This window comes from Balaenoptera musculus, chromosome 3 (assembly GCF_009873245.2).
Source record: "Balaenoptera musculus isolate JJ_BM4_2016_0621 chromosome 3, mBalMus1.pri.v3, whole genome shotgun sequence".
Taxonomy (NCBI): domain Eukaryota; kingdom Metazoa; phylum Chordata; class Mammalia; order Artiodactyla; family Balaenopteridae; genus Balaenoptera; species Balaenoptera musculus.
The window spans coordinates 134086419-134101260 of record NC_045787.1 but is presented as its reverse complement, the minus strand read 5'-3'; the positions used below and the strand labels follow the sequence as shown (position 1 = coordinate 134101260).

Sequence of the window (14842 nt, the reverse complement as noted above, 5' to 3'; positions counted from 1 at the left end):
GTTTTGGGCCTAATTACCCCAGTTTTCACAGAGGAGTCTATTGAGTGATTAAATAAAAGTAAATGCAGTTGGCACGAGGCCAGCTCCAGAATTTCAGAGCCATTTATTCAAAAAGGAAAAAAAACACGTGGGAATCACCCCACCCTCCATTGCTTCACCTCATAATAGCACTGAAGACTCCAGAAAATGCCTGAGTCATCAGAGAGCCAGGGTTTCAAAGCTCTGACTTCACTTCCCGAATGACAAATAGCCCACCTGCATGACCACTCTCTGTCACTGTGAGCCCAAAGACTCAGGAGGCCTCTGCAGGGGCCACAGCGAGACAGTGACAACCCCAGCCACACCCAGCCCCATCCCAGGGAGAGCACGTGTGAGGACAGTCTCGGACACGAGGAGGTGGGGTTCCCAGCCAGAAGTGGTCGGTTGACGTCTGACCTTCACTACGTGACTGAACACCTTGTTCAGAAAACAGTGTTTACACCAAAGCTATCACTTACTGAGCAAATATCCTGCTTTCAGGCAGAAGGCTAAGTACGATATGTGTTTGACATCACTTAACCTGCATCAGGTACTCATATTTTACATATGAGATAACAAGCACAGGAAGGTTATGTAACTTGCCTATAATCGCACAGCTTGTTCGTGGAAGAGCTGGAATTTGAACCCAAGCAGTGCCATTGCTAGAGTCCCTGTTTTTAAATAGCATATTATGCACTCCTGCACTATTAATACCTTAAATTACTATTTAGGCATCAAGTATTTTAAAGATAATAATGAGCACCTTAAACCCAGCTATTGCCCTGCCTAGACTGTGTAATCTAACGGGATGACCTGTATAGTAACTTTCAGAAACCTATAAGATGGCGTAGAATTTTGGTGGTTTTATGATGACAGTGATATCTTTAGGATCAAGCTCCTCATTTCTGGTAACTGAACCATAACAACCCATGAAATCTGAAGAACTTTCTGTCTACTTGAATGCTGGTGCTTATGAGATAGCAGGTTTTACAGAAGACGACACAGCTAGAATGGAGACATGGAGATTCTAAAGGGTTCTGGAAGGAGAGGTAGTCTCCTCCTTCCACATCCAGCTCATCTCCGGGTTCTGTTTGTTCTAGATCTAAAGGCTTCCATCCAAGCACTTCTCATTACCATCGATGCCACTAGCCTGTGTCTGGCCATGACCATCTCTCACTGGTGCCCTGCTACATCTTCTGATAAGACACACTGCCTCCGCTCTCGTCCCTCTCTAATTCTTCACACTGTGGCCAACACGGTCTTTTAAAGTAGCACTTTCTTGGAGATAAAGCATCAGTGGCCCCACAGTGGTCAAGGATGAAGGCCCAGCTGCTCACCATGGCTTTCAGGGTACCCGGTCTAGAGCTGCATCTTCTCCCAGTGTCCCTTACCTCCCACACTTGTGCCAGCTCAAGGGAACTGCTCTGTTGGTCCCAGAATGCCCTTTTTCCCCTCTGCGTCCTCCTGCACACCATTCCGTCTGTCTAGGACATACCCCTCCTAACTTTCTTTCCAAGACCTTCCACCTTGTAAACTCCTCTTCCTCCTTCATGTCTTGACCCACATTCCACTCAACCAAGTTGGGACCCCTCTGCTCTCTTCAACCTTGTGTACTCATCATACTGTCATGAGAACATCCTTCCTAGCAACTTCAGAACAATGCCTGTCTTCGTCACTCCTGCGTTTCTAAGGACACAGTGGTTCCCTGGCATGCAGGATGATCTCAATGAACACCTGCTGAAGGAATGAAAGATTTCTGCTGTCTATTTTATTTACATACAACCCATCATTCTTTTCCTTAACATGTTAATAAGTGTTACTTGCATTACCCTTATACAGGTGTTACTGTTATTACCCTTGTGATATGATCAAGCTAGGAGAATAAGGGAGGAAAAGAATTGTTATTGAATACCCAGACCAAATGGAAAGGAATGGGGGGAGAATGTATTCATACTCTTCAGAGGATGCATATGTCAATAATAATGTCAGTTAACATTTCCAGAGTGTTTGTTGTGTGGCAGAGATGGTACTTTGGGGATATGGTCACATTTAATCTGTGAGGTTGACAAATATTATGATCCCCTCTCAGAGAGGAAACAGTAGTCAGAAGGCTTAAGCTCCTTGTCCAGCATCACACACCTGGGAAGGAGGAAGCTAGAGTCCATACCCAAATCTACAGAGTCTGAAGCTGACATCTTAAGCATTTCACTATACATATCTGGGAAATTGTTTTCCTGAGATGAAATTAATTAGAGAAAATTCCTGAGAGAGAGAGAGAGAGAAGAGTAAATATGTGTGTATGTTTGTGTAGTAGAGGGGGGTCAGGTTAGGAGAGAAAATAAACATTATACAAGAGACCTGAAATTCCAGTTGGTAACCGAAAGATGGCATAATGAGCTTGGGGTAGCTTCGTTGCTGCTTGATATGGTCATGTGGATGGCGCTTATAGCCAGTGAGTGGGGAAGCTTTGCTTTAATGAGGGTTTCGGTAATTGTATATCAAGGAATTCTTGGCCTAAAATATATATGCAAAAAGTGGATTAGTATCTCAACTTCCAAGGAACCCATGGCATATATGGGCAGAAGCCAGTGATCAAGGAAGATTTTGCAGAAGTGGGTCTAGTCCTTGAATGACATGAACAGTTTGACTAGGTAGAGAGGAAGGGTTCAGGGGTTGTAAGAGGGAGCAGCATTTCTTGCCTTATGTCCATCTCCTGGTCGCTGAAACCTCTCATTCCTGAAGATCATCTTTCTTCAGTGACCTCACTGTCCTTTGTCCATTTTTCCATCACGGCATTACCCTGTCATCGTGGAATTTTCTCTTTACCTACCTAGGTTTCACGGTGGACTAAGATCCTTGAGGAAAGGGACCTGGGAGGTTCCTGTCCATCGGCCCAGGGCATGGCATGTAGCAGGCGCTCGTCCAAGCTACGGGAGTGAGTGGAAAGAACAGAACTAATTGAAAGCACAAATCACTGTTTAGCTTTAAAAGAATTCTGATTTTAAAAAATCAGATGAGAGAAGATTTATTTCATGCTAGGCTTTCCCTTAAGGATCTTTTTTTTTTTAAATATAAAATTCCCAAATACTTTACTAGTCCTGTGTGGTAGCATTCTTTTAGACAAATCAAAGTTTGAGAGCTGGAGCATAAAAAAGCCAGCTTCATCTCCAGACCTTCCTTTTGTTCCATGATGAGTCACAGAGATGGGAATTATGAGGTTCCTAAATTTTTTAAAATAGCCACTGCATTCTCCCTAGTCCACCGAATCGAGCAGACCTCTGCTACAAGGAAAGAGAGCGCTCCTAGATAATAAACATGCTGCTGCTGTGCCAGTTTCACACGTGGCTCAATAACATGTGCCTTGTGGTTCTTCAGGGGAGGTGAGCTCAGACTCTAGAGAAGCTGGGGCCTCCACTGGCCACCCAGGGGCTGCTGTTGTTAGCACCCAGAGAGGGAGAGACAGAGACGGAGTTTGGGTATCGTACAGTTAGTACTAGGAGATGCGTGACCAGTGCGTCCTATCCTAATGAAATTGCCTCCAAATATCTCAGTGCCTTTTGGCTTCTGTTAGTGGAGCTGGACAGAGCTGACTTTGAACAAGTAACTTTAAGTGTGTCTTAAAGGTTAGACTCCACTGTATCTTCTGTCCTGTTTCCTGGTGCTAGAAGAGATGCCAGTCTTTTCTTGTCCTTGGTGAGCTTTGGAAACTTTATTTATTTATTTATTTTTAACATCTTTATTGGAGTATAACTGCTTTACAATGGTGTGTTAGTTTCTGCTGTATAACAAAGTGAACCAGCTATACGTATACGTATATATCCCCATATCTCCTCCCTCTGGCGTCTGTCTCCCATTTAGGCATTGATGAGCACCCTCACTCCCAGCATTTCTTTCTAAGGGCTGTGGGGGCTGGGGCACAAGGTATGGAGTTTGAAAGGATTTTACTGGCTGGGAACTGGTCCTCTTTTTCTCAAGGGGTGAGGTGACCTTATTCCATAACTAGGAAGTCTCTTTACTTCACAGTTCTGCTCCTCAGTTTCCATGTCTGTAAAATGGGGCTAGTAATGGTTATTACTTGTCAGTTCCACGGTGAGGACTGGGTAAAAACCTATGTGTAAGGCTTGCAGCACGGAGTTTAACACATAGCAGACCCTTGGTAAATAAGAGCCATTATTTTCCCCCTTCAGTGCTACAGTCTTCTCCCTACTTTGACGCAAGTGTTATGAGTCAGATTACAAATTATTTTATGGCGTGACTTGGGATAGCACCTGGGTTTGTGCATTATTATTAAGCTGTTGCTACAGCTGGGCTGTAAATAAAGCCCCCCCCCACCCCCCGAGATGAAACCAACCACCAGATGTCTGCCACAAAGGCTTGAATCCCAGACAGGAAGGAGAAATCCCATCCAGAGGCTCCTTCCCTGGGAATGCGGAGGGACTGGAGCTGCCCACAGAGAAAAAACCCTGTTGGGACAACGGCGAATGAAACAGGCTTCCCTGCAGGTCTCCGTCCCTGTCGTCCGTGCCAGGGCACTGGCCTTCTCAGTGACTCAAGGGAATCAATTCTGTAAAATGATCCTTCAAAATCAGAACCCACTTTTGTAGATTCATGCTACATTCATAAGTGATGCATTTGTGTCGCCATTAAATATTTATGATAATTTTTTAATAACATGAGGATATTCTAGGACTTAAATATGGAGAAGGATTATAGAAATATAACAACAACAATAAGAAAGCAGTCATGGGGCCCTGAAGGTCAAAGAGGGGAAGAAATGTGGCCCTGCACCAGAGGCTCTGGATCTCTCAGAGGTCAGACCCAGGGACCTTGTATGGAAGCTAAAATAATGTTGGTATCGTCTGCTTAAAGGACACATGATTTGTACATTTCTGTAGTTTTACTCTTTCTAAAATGATTCAGCTTTCCTTTTATAATCAGGAAAAAAAAAACCCTCAAACACTATTTCTTTAAAAATAGGAATTAATGAGATAGTCAAACTTACTGAAGCATTTTCATGTATATAATTCCACTTTTCTTCTAACTAGCCTGTGAAGCCAAAAAGGCAGATGGTTTCATTCTGAAGACAGAGGTGGGGGGTGGAGGTGAAGGTACTTGTTCAAAACTGTGCAGAAAATCGGGGGCTGAAGTCAGGACTCCTGGTCTTGTTCTGGTCTGTCTCTCCGCCCTGGATTGTTTTTCCTCTTAATGCGTCCATCTCCATATTTTCTCCCAATTCGTTCAACAAGCACGTGAAGCATTTACGGCATCTCAGGCAATGTGATAAACACTTCGAGGGTCCCAGGGATGCAGATTACAATTCCTATCCCCCAGGACTTTGCTTCCTGGTGGAGATGAGTGTGAGGGGTTGACAAAAGAAATGCCAGGATAATATAAGCAGCAGTCTGGTCAAAGCACCATGAGTACTTGGAGGACGATGGAGTGACTAATCCCATGGCAGGAGCAGGGAATGATCAGAAAAAGTTGCAGAGAGGAGTTGACATTTAAATTGCAACTTGATGTCTGGCATAGGAGTGAAGAGCCCAAGCTCTCATGTTTGGCAGACCTTGCAAGAACTCCAGCCTTCACCATCTCATACTTGTGGACTTGGACAAATTACTTATCTCCCTCCAAGCCTCGATTATTCTTCTGGGAAATAGGGGTCATCATTAGCTACCTTGTGGTAATTTTTTGTGGAAAATATAAGATAATGGAAGCAAAACATTTGATAATAGCCCATTGTAACTTCAAGAAACCGGAGCCTTTATTATCATGATTAGTAGTAATATGGCTACTATTCATTTATTCCCCCAAACGAAAATTATTTCCCATGGTAAATAGGTAATGGAACAGTGTCCCAGGTAGAAGGAACAGCGTGTGCTAAGCCACTGATATGTAATGTACTCTGACGTTTTAGGAGGTGGCAAGGAGATGGTACAGGGGAAAGTGGAGTGGTAGGAAGTTAGGCTGCACGTACTAGGTTGGAGTTGGATTGCAAGGAACCTTGTTGCTATGGGAGGAATTTTATGCCCTGGATGGTGGTGGGCACAGTTAGAAAAGCTTGGAATGGCATGGCCAGATGTACATCTTAGAGCGATCCCCAGGTAGCTGCGAGGAAGCTGGATCCAAGGGAGCTGGAAAACTGTAAGGAAAGTAGACTCTGAAGGCCAGTGCAGTGGTCCACACGGAACAGACAAGGGCTCATAATGTTGAAGTCTTTAGCTTAATTAAACAAAGACTTCCTGGACTTAAGACTTTACAAGGGGAGGAAAGAAGTTCCTACTCTCACGACATGTTACGTAGAGTTGGGAAACAGGGAGAAAACTAGAAACAGCTATAATTCAAGACAGATAATCATCATAAGAGAATAACAAGGACAGCATTAAGAGGGTCAAAAGGAGGGGGGGCCATGCTATCAGGGGGGTGAATCAGCGAAGGACATGTGCTTGTTGTCAGAATCCCTCTCCCCCACCCCTCACTGGACTGTACTAAGCTCTCTGAGGCAAGGGCTGCATCTGTAGTTTTCTTGCCTGGTACAGAGAAGGGAATTTATAACTGTTTATTGGGAAAAAAGTGGTTATGGGCTGAGGTTCATGTGAAAAGTTTCCTTGGAGCTGGTTGTTGTGTAGTAGTGGAGAAGAGTGAGGGATCAGTTCCAGGAATTACGATCAGGTCCGGGGTCTGAGTTTGCAAATGCTAATGCTCTGCATGGCTTTGATTTTGCTCTCTTTGATCCCTAATTACAGAAAGCATATTGTTTTTACCTTGAAACACACAAGCAAAAAAAAAAAACAATGACAAAAACACATGACTTCTCTCGTCCATCACGCATATGGGAGCTCTGCACGTGGGATTGGGTTCAGTGGGGCTTGGTGTGCTCGGGGGAAGAGCTATGTGAACCACTCTTGATTTCAGCAGTTAAAATGACTCAGCCCATTTGGCTCAGGAGGAAGAAGGCTGTTCTATCAGCGTAACTAGGGTATCACAACATTGCGTGTGCTACCTGGGGAATCAATCCCAAGCACGGATGAGAGGTCACTGTGTTTGGCTGAAGATTTAAGAAATATATATTGAGGTTTTGCCAGGTGAAAAAATTATGGGTTTCATTAGAGTGAAATTTAATATACCATAGTTAGTTATGGATTCTGAGAATTCGTGAAAGCCATTCATGATAATAAAACTTTTATTTGAGGCTTCCCTGATGGCGCAGTGGTTAGGAATTCGCCTGCCAATGCAGGGGACACGGGTTCGAGCCCTGGTCTGGGAAGATCCCACATGCTGCGGAGCAAGTTAAGTCCGTGCGCCGCAACTACTGAGCCTGCGCTCTAGAGCCTGCGAGCCACAACTACTGAGCCCGTGTGCCTAGAGCCCGTGCTCTGCAGCAAGAGAAGCCACCGCAATAAGAAGCCCACTTGCTGCAGCTAGAGAAAGCCCGCGCGCAGCAGCAAAGACCCAGTGCAGCCAAAAAATTAAAATAAATAAAGCTTTTATTTGCTTTGAAGGAAATAATCCTTTGGTGTGATGCTTATTGTCTTTTCATTTTAGTTGTGGTTTAAGCCAAGACAAAATGCTCTGCCCCAAATGCTTCTTTAGTTAGACCCTGTCTCCTTTAAATTGCATTTTGTCTGAAATGGACTAGGTCACATGTAATAAATTCTGGCATTTTAATGGAAACATTACAGCAAAAATAGTTAACAATCTGCTTTAATTTCAAAACTAATTTTCTCTTTCATACGGTAAGGCAGTATCTTGGTAAAATGTGCAAAATGCGTTGGGATTTAATTAAGTTCCAAAACAAGGTTAAACAATTTGTTCCGAAACAAGGTTAAGCTGGGCTGTCAATATTCAGGGTAAATGGCGGGGGAGGATGGTAGTGGCTTGATGTTCCTGAGTCCTGAATGCCGTGTGGACCACAGTGGAATTAGGAGAACTGGCCACGTTAGCTGCTGAAGGCCCCAATCTGTGGAAGGCTGGGTGCTCCTGGGAGCATAGATAGAGCCTGTACATAGACAAGGGAAAAAACTGGGAATCATTTCTTCCTGTCTCTCCACTGAATCCAGTTCATTCTTTAATTTATCCCTGCAAAAAATATTTGAATCTCATTGTGGTAAGTGCTGGAGATTCAAAGGTGAGCAAAAATAAGCAGAATTCTTATCTTAGGAAGATAATAGGCTAATGAGAGAGAAATACATTCATCAAAGAATTACATAAATATATGTACAAGGGCAGCTGTGCCTATGACTTTGATGGAGGGATCCCTGGTGCCAGGTGAGTGTATAAGAGGCATATTTGGGATGATCTGGGGCAGCGGTGGTTGTAGTCTTGGAAAGCCTTACTTGGGAAACCCCAGCAGAGCTGGAAACTGGGCAGGGAGGGTGGTGTGGTGAGAACTGTTACAGGCAGAAGGAAAAGTGTGTACAGACCCTTAAGGGAGTGTTCGCATGGTGGTTCTGAGGAACCCAAGGTGACTCCCTGTGACTGTAGAGCAGACAGTGAAAGGGCCTGTGCTGGGAACTTCCACAGGAGAGCCAGATGGGACCTCCTGAGCCACAGTGACAGACCTAGTCTGACTTCCTAAGTTTATCAGGAAGCCAGATTGTGACAGCCAGAGTGTGACATGGGTCAGATCTAAATTCAGCAATGACTGGTTTTGCTGCTACGTGGTGAAAGAGAAGGGCGTGCACATGGGGAGACCAGGTGGGATGCTTCGTGGAGGCCGGCTGAGAGAAGAAGGGGGTTTGCAACGGGAGGCCGGTAGTGGGGAGGCACACTTACCTGGGAAGCCGGCTTAGCCTGGTGGTGAGAAAATCAGACTCTAGGTTGTTCTTTCTGGGCTGAGGATCCTGGAGGATGCAGGAAGAAATCATATATTTGGGAAACCTCAGGACTAGGGGTGATAGACATGAACAATAGGAATTCAGGCTGTAAACTGGTGGAAAGAAAATGGGGATGAAGTTGAGATGAAAGTACCCCAAAGGGGTTATGAGCCTTAAGCCAGTCAAACATGGTTTTCACCAAATGCAAAGAGTGTTGGGTGTGGATTTGTCTTTTAGCTCTTTTTATTGCAGGCTATGCTTGATGGGCATAATGATCATAAAGCATCTGTGTTTCTTGGAGCTTAAAAAGAGAAATACGTTTTTAGCATCCAGCAAGTTGCCTTGAGCTGCTTAACATGAGAGCCTTGTCAAGTGAAGGCTATATTGAGGCCTCTGATCGGCTAAGAAAGAAACTGTACCTGGAGGTCAGAATGCATCTCAAGTCTAGTGCCAGTGGTTCCTGGAACTACCCTGGGTGCTGGTGGCTGGTAGACCTTCACACGTTGCACCCACCCACCACATTGCTCCCAGCACTGGCTTCCCGCATGATTTCCACGAGCCCTTGGACGCATCATCTATCTAGCCTTTCTTAGTTGCCTCATGCTTCAAATGGCAGGGGCCCAGCCCTTGCAGTGTCTTTTACCTCTAGGGTATTTGATTCCACGCAGCAAGAATCCTTCATTCCCCAGAGTGCTGTTCTGTGCTAGATATGCCTGCGTATTCTTCTGGCTCGCTGAGGCCTTTGTTACTTAACGATCACTGTCATGGTTTCTAGTCTTAATAAGGCCAGGAAGAGTTCATTCCTTATTAACAGCACTTTTTGCCCTGAGAAAACCTTAAGCCTGTTTCTGAAAACCCATTGCAGTCCCATAAAGGCATCTTCCCTCTTCTCCCCCAATTTACTTCAATAAACAAATGAATAAATACACATTTATTGAGCACCTGTTGTGTGCCCTCCCTAATGCTCAAGGTTCTCTCCCACTTAATTGTCAGGCACCCTTGTCAGGCAAGGGTGATGTTCAGCATTATAAGAAAAGGAATCAGCAGCTCACAGAGCTTAACTTTCCCAAGGTCATCCTGCAAAAAAGAGGGTAGTAGAATAATATTAAACCCAAGACTTCTGATTCTGTGTCCAGGTTTTTCCCACCTAAATTGGTAAACAAACTGGTTTTAGATGGCTCGTGGACAGTGCAGGGAAAAAATTAAATCACGTGATGGGAATGTTGTTTTCTTTTCGATTCTCTCTCAAGCATCCTGCATTTGGTGTTAAAGTGGCTTTAGCACGTGTTGAATATTTGCTAATCTCCCTTTTTAACACAGAGAGCTGGTCTCAGGCTCAGCACCATTAACACTCAACAGTCTCCAGCAAGAATTTTAAAAAATTATTTTGGTTTCATCTTTTATTTTTGGAACATCATACTGGTTTTCCTCATGGTGGTGATATAAAGTTGCCTTTCTAGGAAGAAAATTATGGGAAAAATAATTAAAGAAAAATACTGAATAAATTACATTTCAGGTATATGGGCATAATAATGATAAAAATCATGAATATGTATCCGTCTGAATGAAGCTGGGAATTGCATCATTGATTCACAGTGCCTCTCTGGCTCCCAGGGCATGTGGGCCTTGAGGAGATCATTGCCATGCTAAGTTCTGAAGCTGCCCTTTTTTTATTTGTTTTCCTGGGAAACATATAGAAGCGATTATAATGAAAACTATCCCTGCCATTAGGACCATTGGACATCCTTCTTAGGTTTAAATTTTATAACCCAAACCAACCCAAGCTAGTAATGGAGTCTTAAAACCTAGGAAAAATATGTAAGTTTATTGCAAAAGATAATATCCCATTTAAAACAGTTTAGAAATTTACAAAACCTTACATTAGTACGTAGTCTTTAAGAAGGTGCTCTATAGATGAGCTGGTATTAAGTTCCAAGTATAGCGAGTACACATTTTTTTAACTACAGAGAAAGCAGCTACATAAACTCCTGCAACTTAAGCTGATGTATCAGTCTTTTACCTTTCAATTTTATAAAAGTAACTTTTGCTAAATTAATATCGCTCTGTAAAACCAGATAACTTCAAGTACAGCATTTCTGTAGGATATCACGGTAGATGTTACATAATAGTTTACAAAGAAGCAATTTTCACATGAGTAGATGAATATAGAGTCTTGGTATATATATACTTTTTGAAATTTAACACAGAGATGATCGTTTTTTGTTTAGCAGGAATGTGTTTACTGAATCCATTTCCCCCATAACAATTTTAAATGTTCAACTTTCAGAAGAGACCTCCTTCCCAGTTTCAGGTTGGTGGCCCAAGCAATGTTGTGTTGTGCTTTGGTATAGAATCATTATAGCCTTGTTTGGTTTTATCTCTAGAAATGTCAACCTTTTCAGACCACGATTTCATCTAACTCAGTTGAGGGTTTATCCCGAGGCCGCCACCTCAACATAAGTGTATGACAACATACACTTCTTAATTATCCAAATGTTGGATTATCCACTTTGTGTGAGTTATCCCAGACATCTCTTCATCATTACAGGCTGACTTTGGCAAATGATCCTGATGAGCTCTGGGTGGCTCTGCTCATTTGATGTTGGCATGTGCACGGACTTTATAAAACAGGTAGAGTAGGTGTTCATATCTTCACTCGGGAATGGACAAACAGGCCCTGAAAATTTAAGCAATTTGCTAAAGGTTGTTGGAATAGACTGTTCTGTTGCCTGGGTGTCTTAATTCTGGGAGTAGGATTATTTCCATTTTATTGTGCCGCCCAAGAACATAAATTAATTTGAAAATTAGCGTAAGCAAAGCAAATTAAGATGGACGCGCTCCTGCAAGATAAAATTATATGAGATCCCCAATGATTTTGCTTTATTGGATTATCCTCTGTGCTGTTCTTTTCGGTTGTTGGGGCCAACTGAGAGTTGATCGTGTGGATACATACAGAAAGATCTGTGGCTTTTAGCCAGTGGTAGCATATCTTATTGAAACGTGGCTTAAGTATGGCAAGTGTATTTATCTTAATTCTAACTTCACGTTATGTATTCCGGTCTCATTTTGTGGGTTTAAACATTACACTAGAAACAGAACAAGAACATCTTGAATGACATTCCAAGATTTAATAGTGCCAGCCAAGATTCCTTGCCAAATTTCCCTCTTGCTCTCACTGAAATAGCTTTGTGCACTGCAGCGCAGGGACAGGGGAAGGTGAAACTGACGGGGTGGTTTGCTCAGTTAGCCTCAATTTGCAGTGGGGAAGGTACGTCCCGCATTTACACAGGATGCTGCACTCTGCAAAGACTCTAACTCAGACACCCAGTCTTCAGCAAAGGGGATTATGAAGTGCCTTCCGTATTGAATGCTTGTTGAGTTTAGGATCCCTCTTCTAAGCAACCTCAATCCAACCACAGACTGGTAGAGAGTTTAACAAGAAGGAATATGAGCCTTGCCAACCTACCCCTCGTCCCCAAGAGTATGTAGCAGTTACTTAATTATATTACTTTAGCTGTTTGTTCAGCCATGCAAGTTTGACTGGACCCACATGTATGGAGGTCTTGTCAAAAGAATGAGCCAGACTTTAAAAGAATTCAGACTTTGGGAAGGAAAGGCCTTTAATACTAAAATGGAAAAAAATATATCCTCATCCCCAGTTCTGCTGCTTCTTCAATCAGGCGACCATTGCCTGGTCACCAGGAAGGGAGATTGTGTAGATTAATATACTTTGAACTTATCTACAAGGCTGCTGCCGGGATGAATGGGCGAGAACCAGTGTTGTGTTTTGTCTTAGTCTTGTTTATGTTTCTGGTAAGATGAAACGGACAGATAGGCTGCTGGATCTCATGATCTTAAATGTTGCAGAGAAATTAACTGTGGAATCTTAAAGTTCAAACCCAAACCAGACCCCATCCATTTGCCAGGCAGTCTCAGGCCTCAGACTGAGAAGTAGGATGATTTAAGGTGGGCCCTGGAGTAGCTACAACTGCAGAATAGTCATACCTGCAAGTCCCTTATACCCTGTGGTGAGCTTACTCTGCCGCAGACTCTAAGGTCCACACAGCATGAAATGACAAATCCTTGCTTTGGGGCCAAGGGGCTAATTAAAAATGAAGAGGACCCAACCCACAAGGTGATCTTGCATTCTCATGTCCGGCCCACTTCTGTTGTGCTTATGTATGCCAATATCTTAGAAAACTGCCAGTTTTGGTATCTGTTTTTCTCTGGGTATCTGCTTGTAACCCTCCTCTATCTTACTGCTCTGCACAACATTTTTGTTTCTTTCCTTCGGGACGATGAACCCAGGATGGGCAGGAAGTGCTTAGCATCACAGAGGTGTAGGAAAGTGTGATGGGGGTTTTGCCCGTGGTGGGAATCTAGACTCACAAACGAGGATGTGTGACAGGAAGCTAGGCAAGTGGTCACTCGGGTCCGTGAAGTCCTCAGCAAGCAGCGGCACGCACTCAGGTGAGGTGTGGTCGTGTGTCCAGTGGCAGCTAATCCAGCCCCAAGTTGTTCTGGTTTCACAGGTCGAGTGGCTCATAGCATGGGGCCTTCGCTAAGAAGTAGAGAAGGCCTGAGGGCGTTGGTTCTCCACCTCAGGAAGGGCAGAGGTAAAGGTCCCCATGAGCTCAGATCCACCAGAAGCATTTCTTCTTCACCTTCTTGGTTTTCCGCCTTAAGTCCTGTTTCTCAGGGACTGGGGGCTCTGCCGGGGACTTTGGTGGGGGAGATGCCTCCTCAGCTGGCTCTGCTTCCTCCAGACTCTGTAGGACTTCATGGAACCTGCCTTCCTGCTGCCGGAAATCATATTCTACACTGAAAAACACAAAGAGGAAGGAAGGAAAGTAAATTCAAATCAGCACATACTGATGTAGCATCACCAAGTGTCCAACTGACATGGAAAAACATGCGCTTTGAGGTCAAGTCCCAGATGCTTAGGTACCAGCTTGGCTGTGTGGCCTTGAGGAACTTGTGCCACCTCTCTGAAGCTCCAGTTTCTCATTGACTGAATTGGCATCTGTAATGCCTTCCTCTTGGGCATCTTACTAAGTTTAAATGAAGCACGTAACATGGCAGCCTAATAGTAGATGTCCAGTAAAGACGGCTCCAATCTCTCTCTCACACTTATTTAATGCTCCTAATTGTTCATTCTTTTTACATACATTTTATGCATGAAAACTGCCTCATTATAAAGTATTTAAGTAACACAGAGGAATGTATGCTAAAACTAGCAACTCAGTTTCCTTATCCATAAAATGGACATAAAAATGGCACCTATCTCAAAGGCTTTCTTTGGAATTAAGATGTATATTAATTGAGAGAATATAAATGAAGTACTTAGAGTGGTTCCTGGCATATAGTAAGCCATCTCAGAATGCCCAGTGACAAGGTACCATTTGGGGGGCTTTATTAGTCACGTGTGGCAATCGTGATTTGCCTTTTTGGTGGCACTTACTCCGATCCTGGGTCTCTGGGAGGTGACAAGGGCATAGCAGACCAGGACAGTGTCCCTTTAATGACAGGTCCTTTTTAGCCCTTGCTGGGTAGAAGACTTTGGCCAGTCATGCCACATCACAAACCAACATGGGGGCTTTCCTCTTCCATATGAAACATTTCATTTTCCTCCTTGCTAAACAAGGAGGAGCACTGTTTTCGTGACTCTGCATTTCCCCCACTTTCCATACTCCCAAGCTGGCTCCTCATCTTTGGGCCTTCTGAGAGTTCTAGTATGAAACCAGGTAACAAACACAGCTGTAAGCTTAAGAGCCTTCTTCCAGGCATCCTGGCACTGGCAACTCCTCTGTAAGTAAACCTCCTATGGAGGAAAGTGGACAATTAAGGGTGGAGGGAGCACATACACAGTCTGTAGGGATGTCTGCAGGATTCAGTCTTCCTGGCCCGGCTCTCCAGGTTCTGAGAAGGCTGAGCCAGACTTCCCAGACGGGCTGACCATTCCTGATGCCCACTGGCCTGATTCCCAAGCCCTCAAAGGTCAGGGGGAGCCT

At 43.9% G+C, this 14842-nt stretch overlaps 2 protein-coding genes across 2 annotated transcripts in view; one reads left to right on the top strand and one right to left on the bottom strand.

Moving 5' to 3' along the window:
* DOCK2 (dedicator of cytokinesis 2) overlaps window positions 1-14842 on the top strand; it is a 418212-nt gene that overhangs the window by 186927 nt on the left and 216443 nt on the right. The window lies entirely within an intron of this gene.
* Window positions 10689-14842, bottom strand: part of INSYN2B (inhibitory synaptic factor family member 2B) — a 119169-nt gene continuing 115015 nt past the window's right edge. The window contains exon 4 of the mRNA XM_036849003.1: window positions 10689-13652. Coding sequence (XP_036704898.1) covers window positions 13466-13652 — 187 coding nt within the window. The 3' untranslated portion in view covers window positions 10689-13465. The remainder of the gene's footprint in view (window positions 13653-14842) is intronic.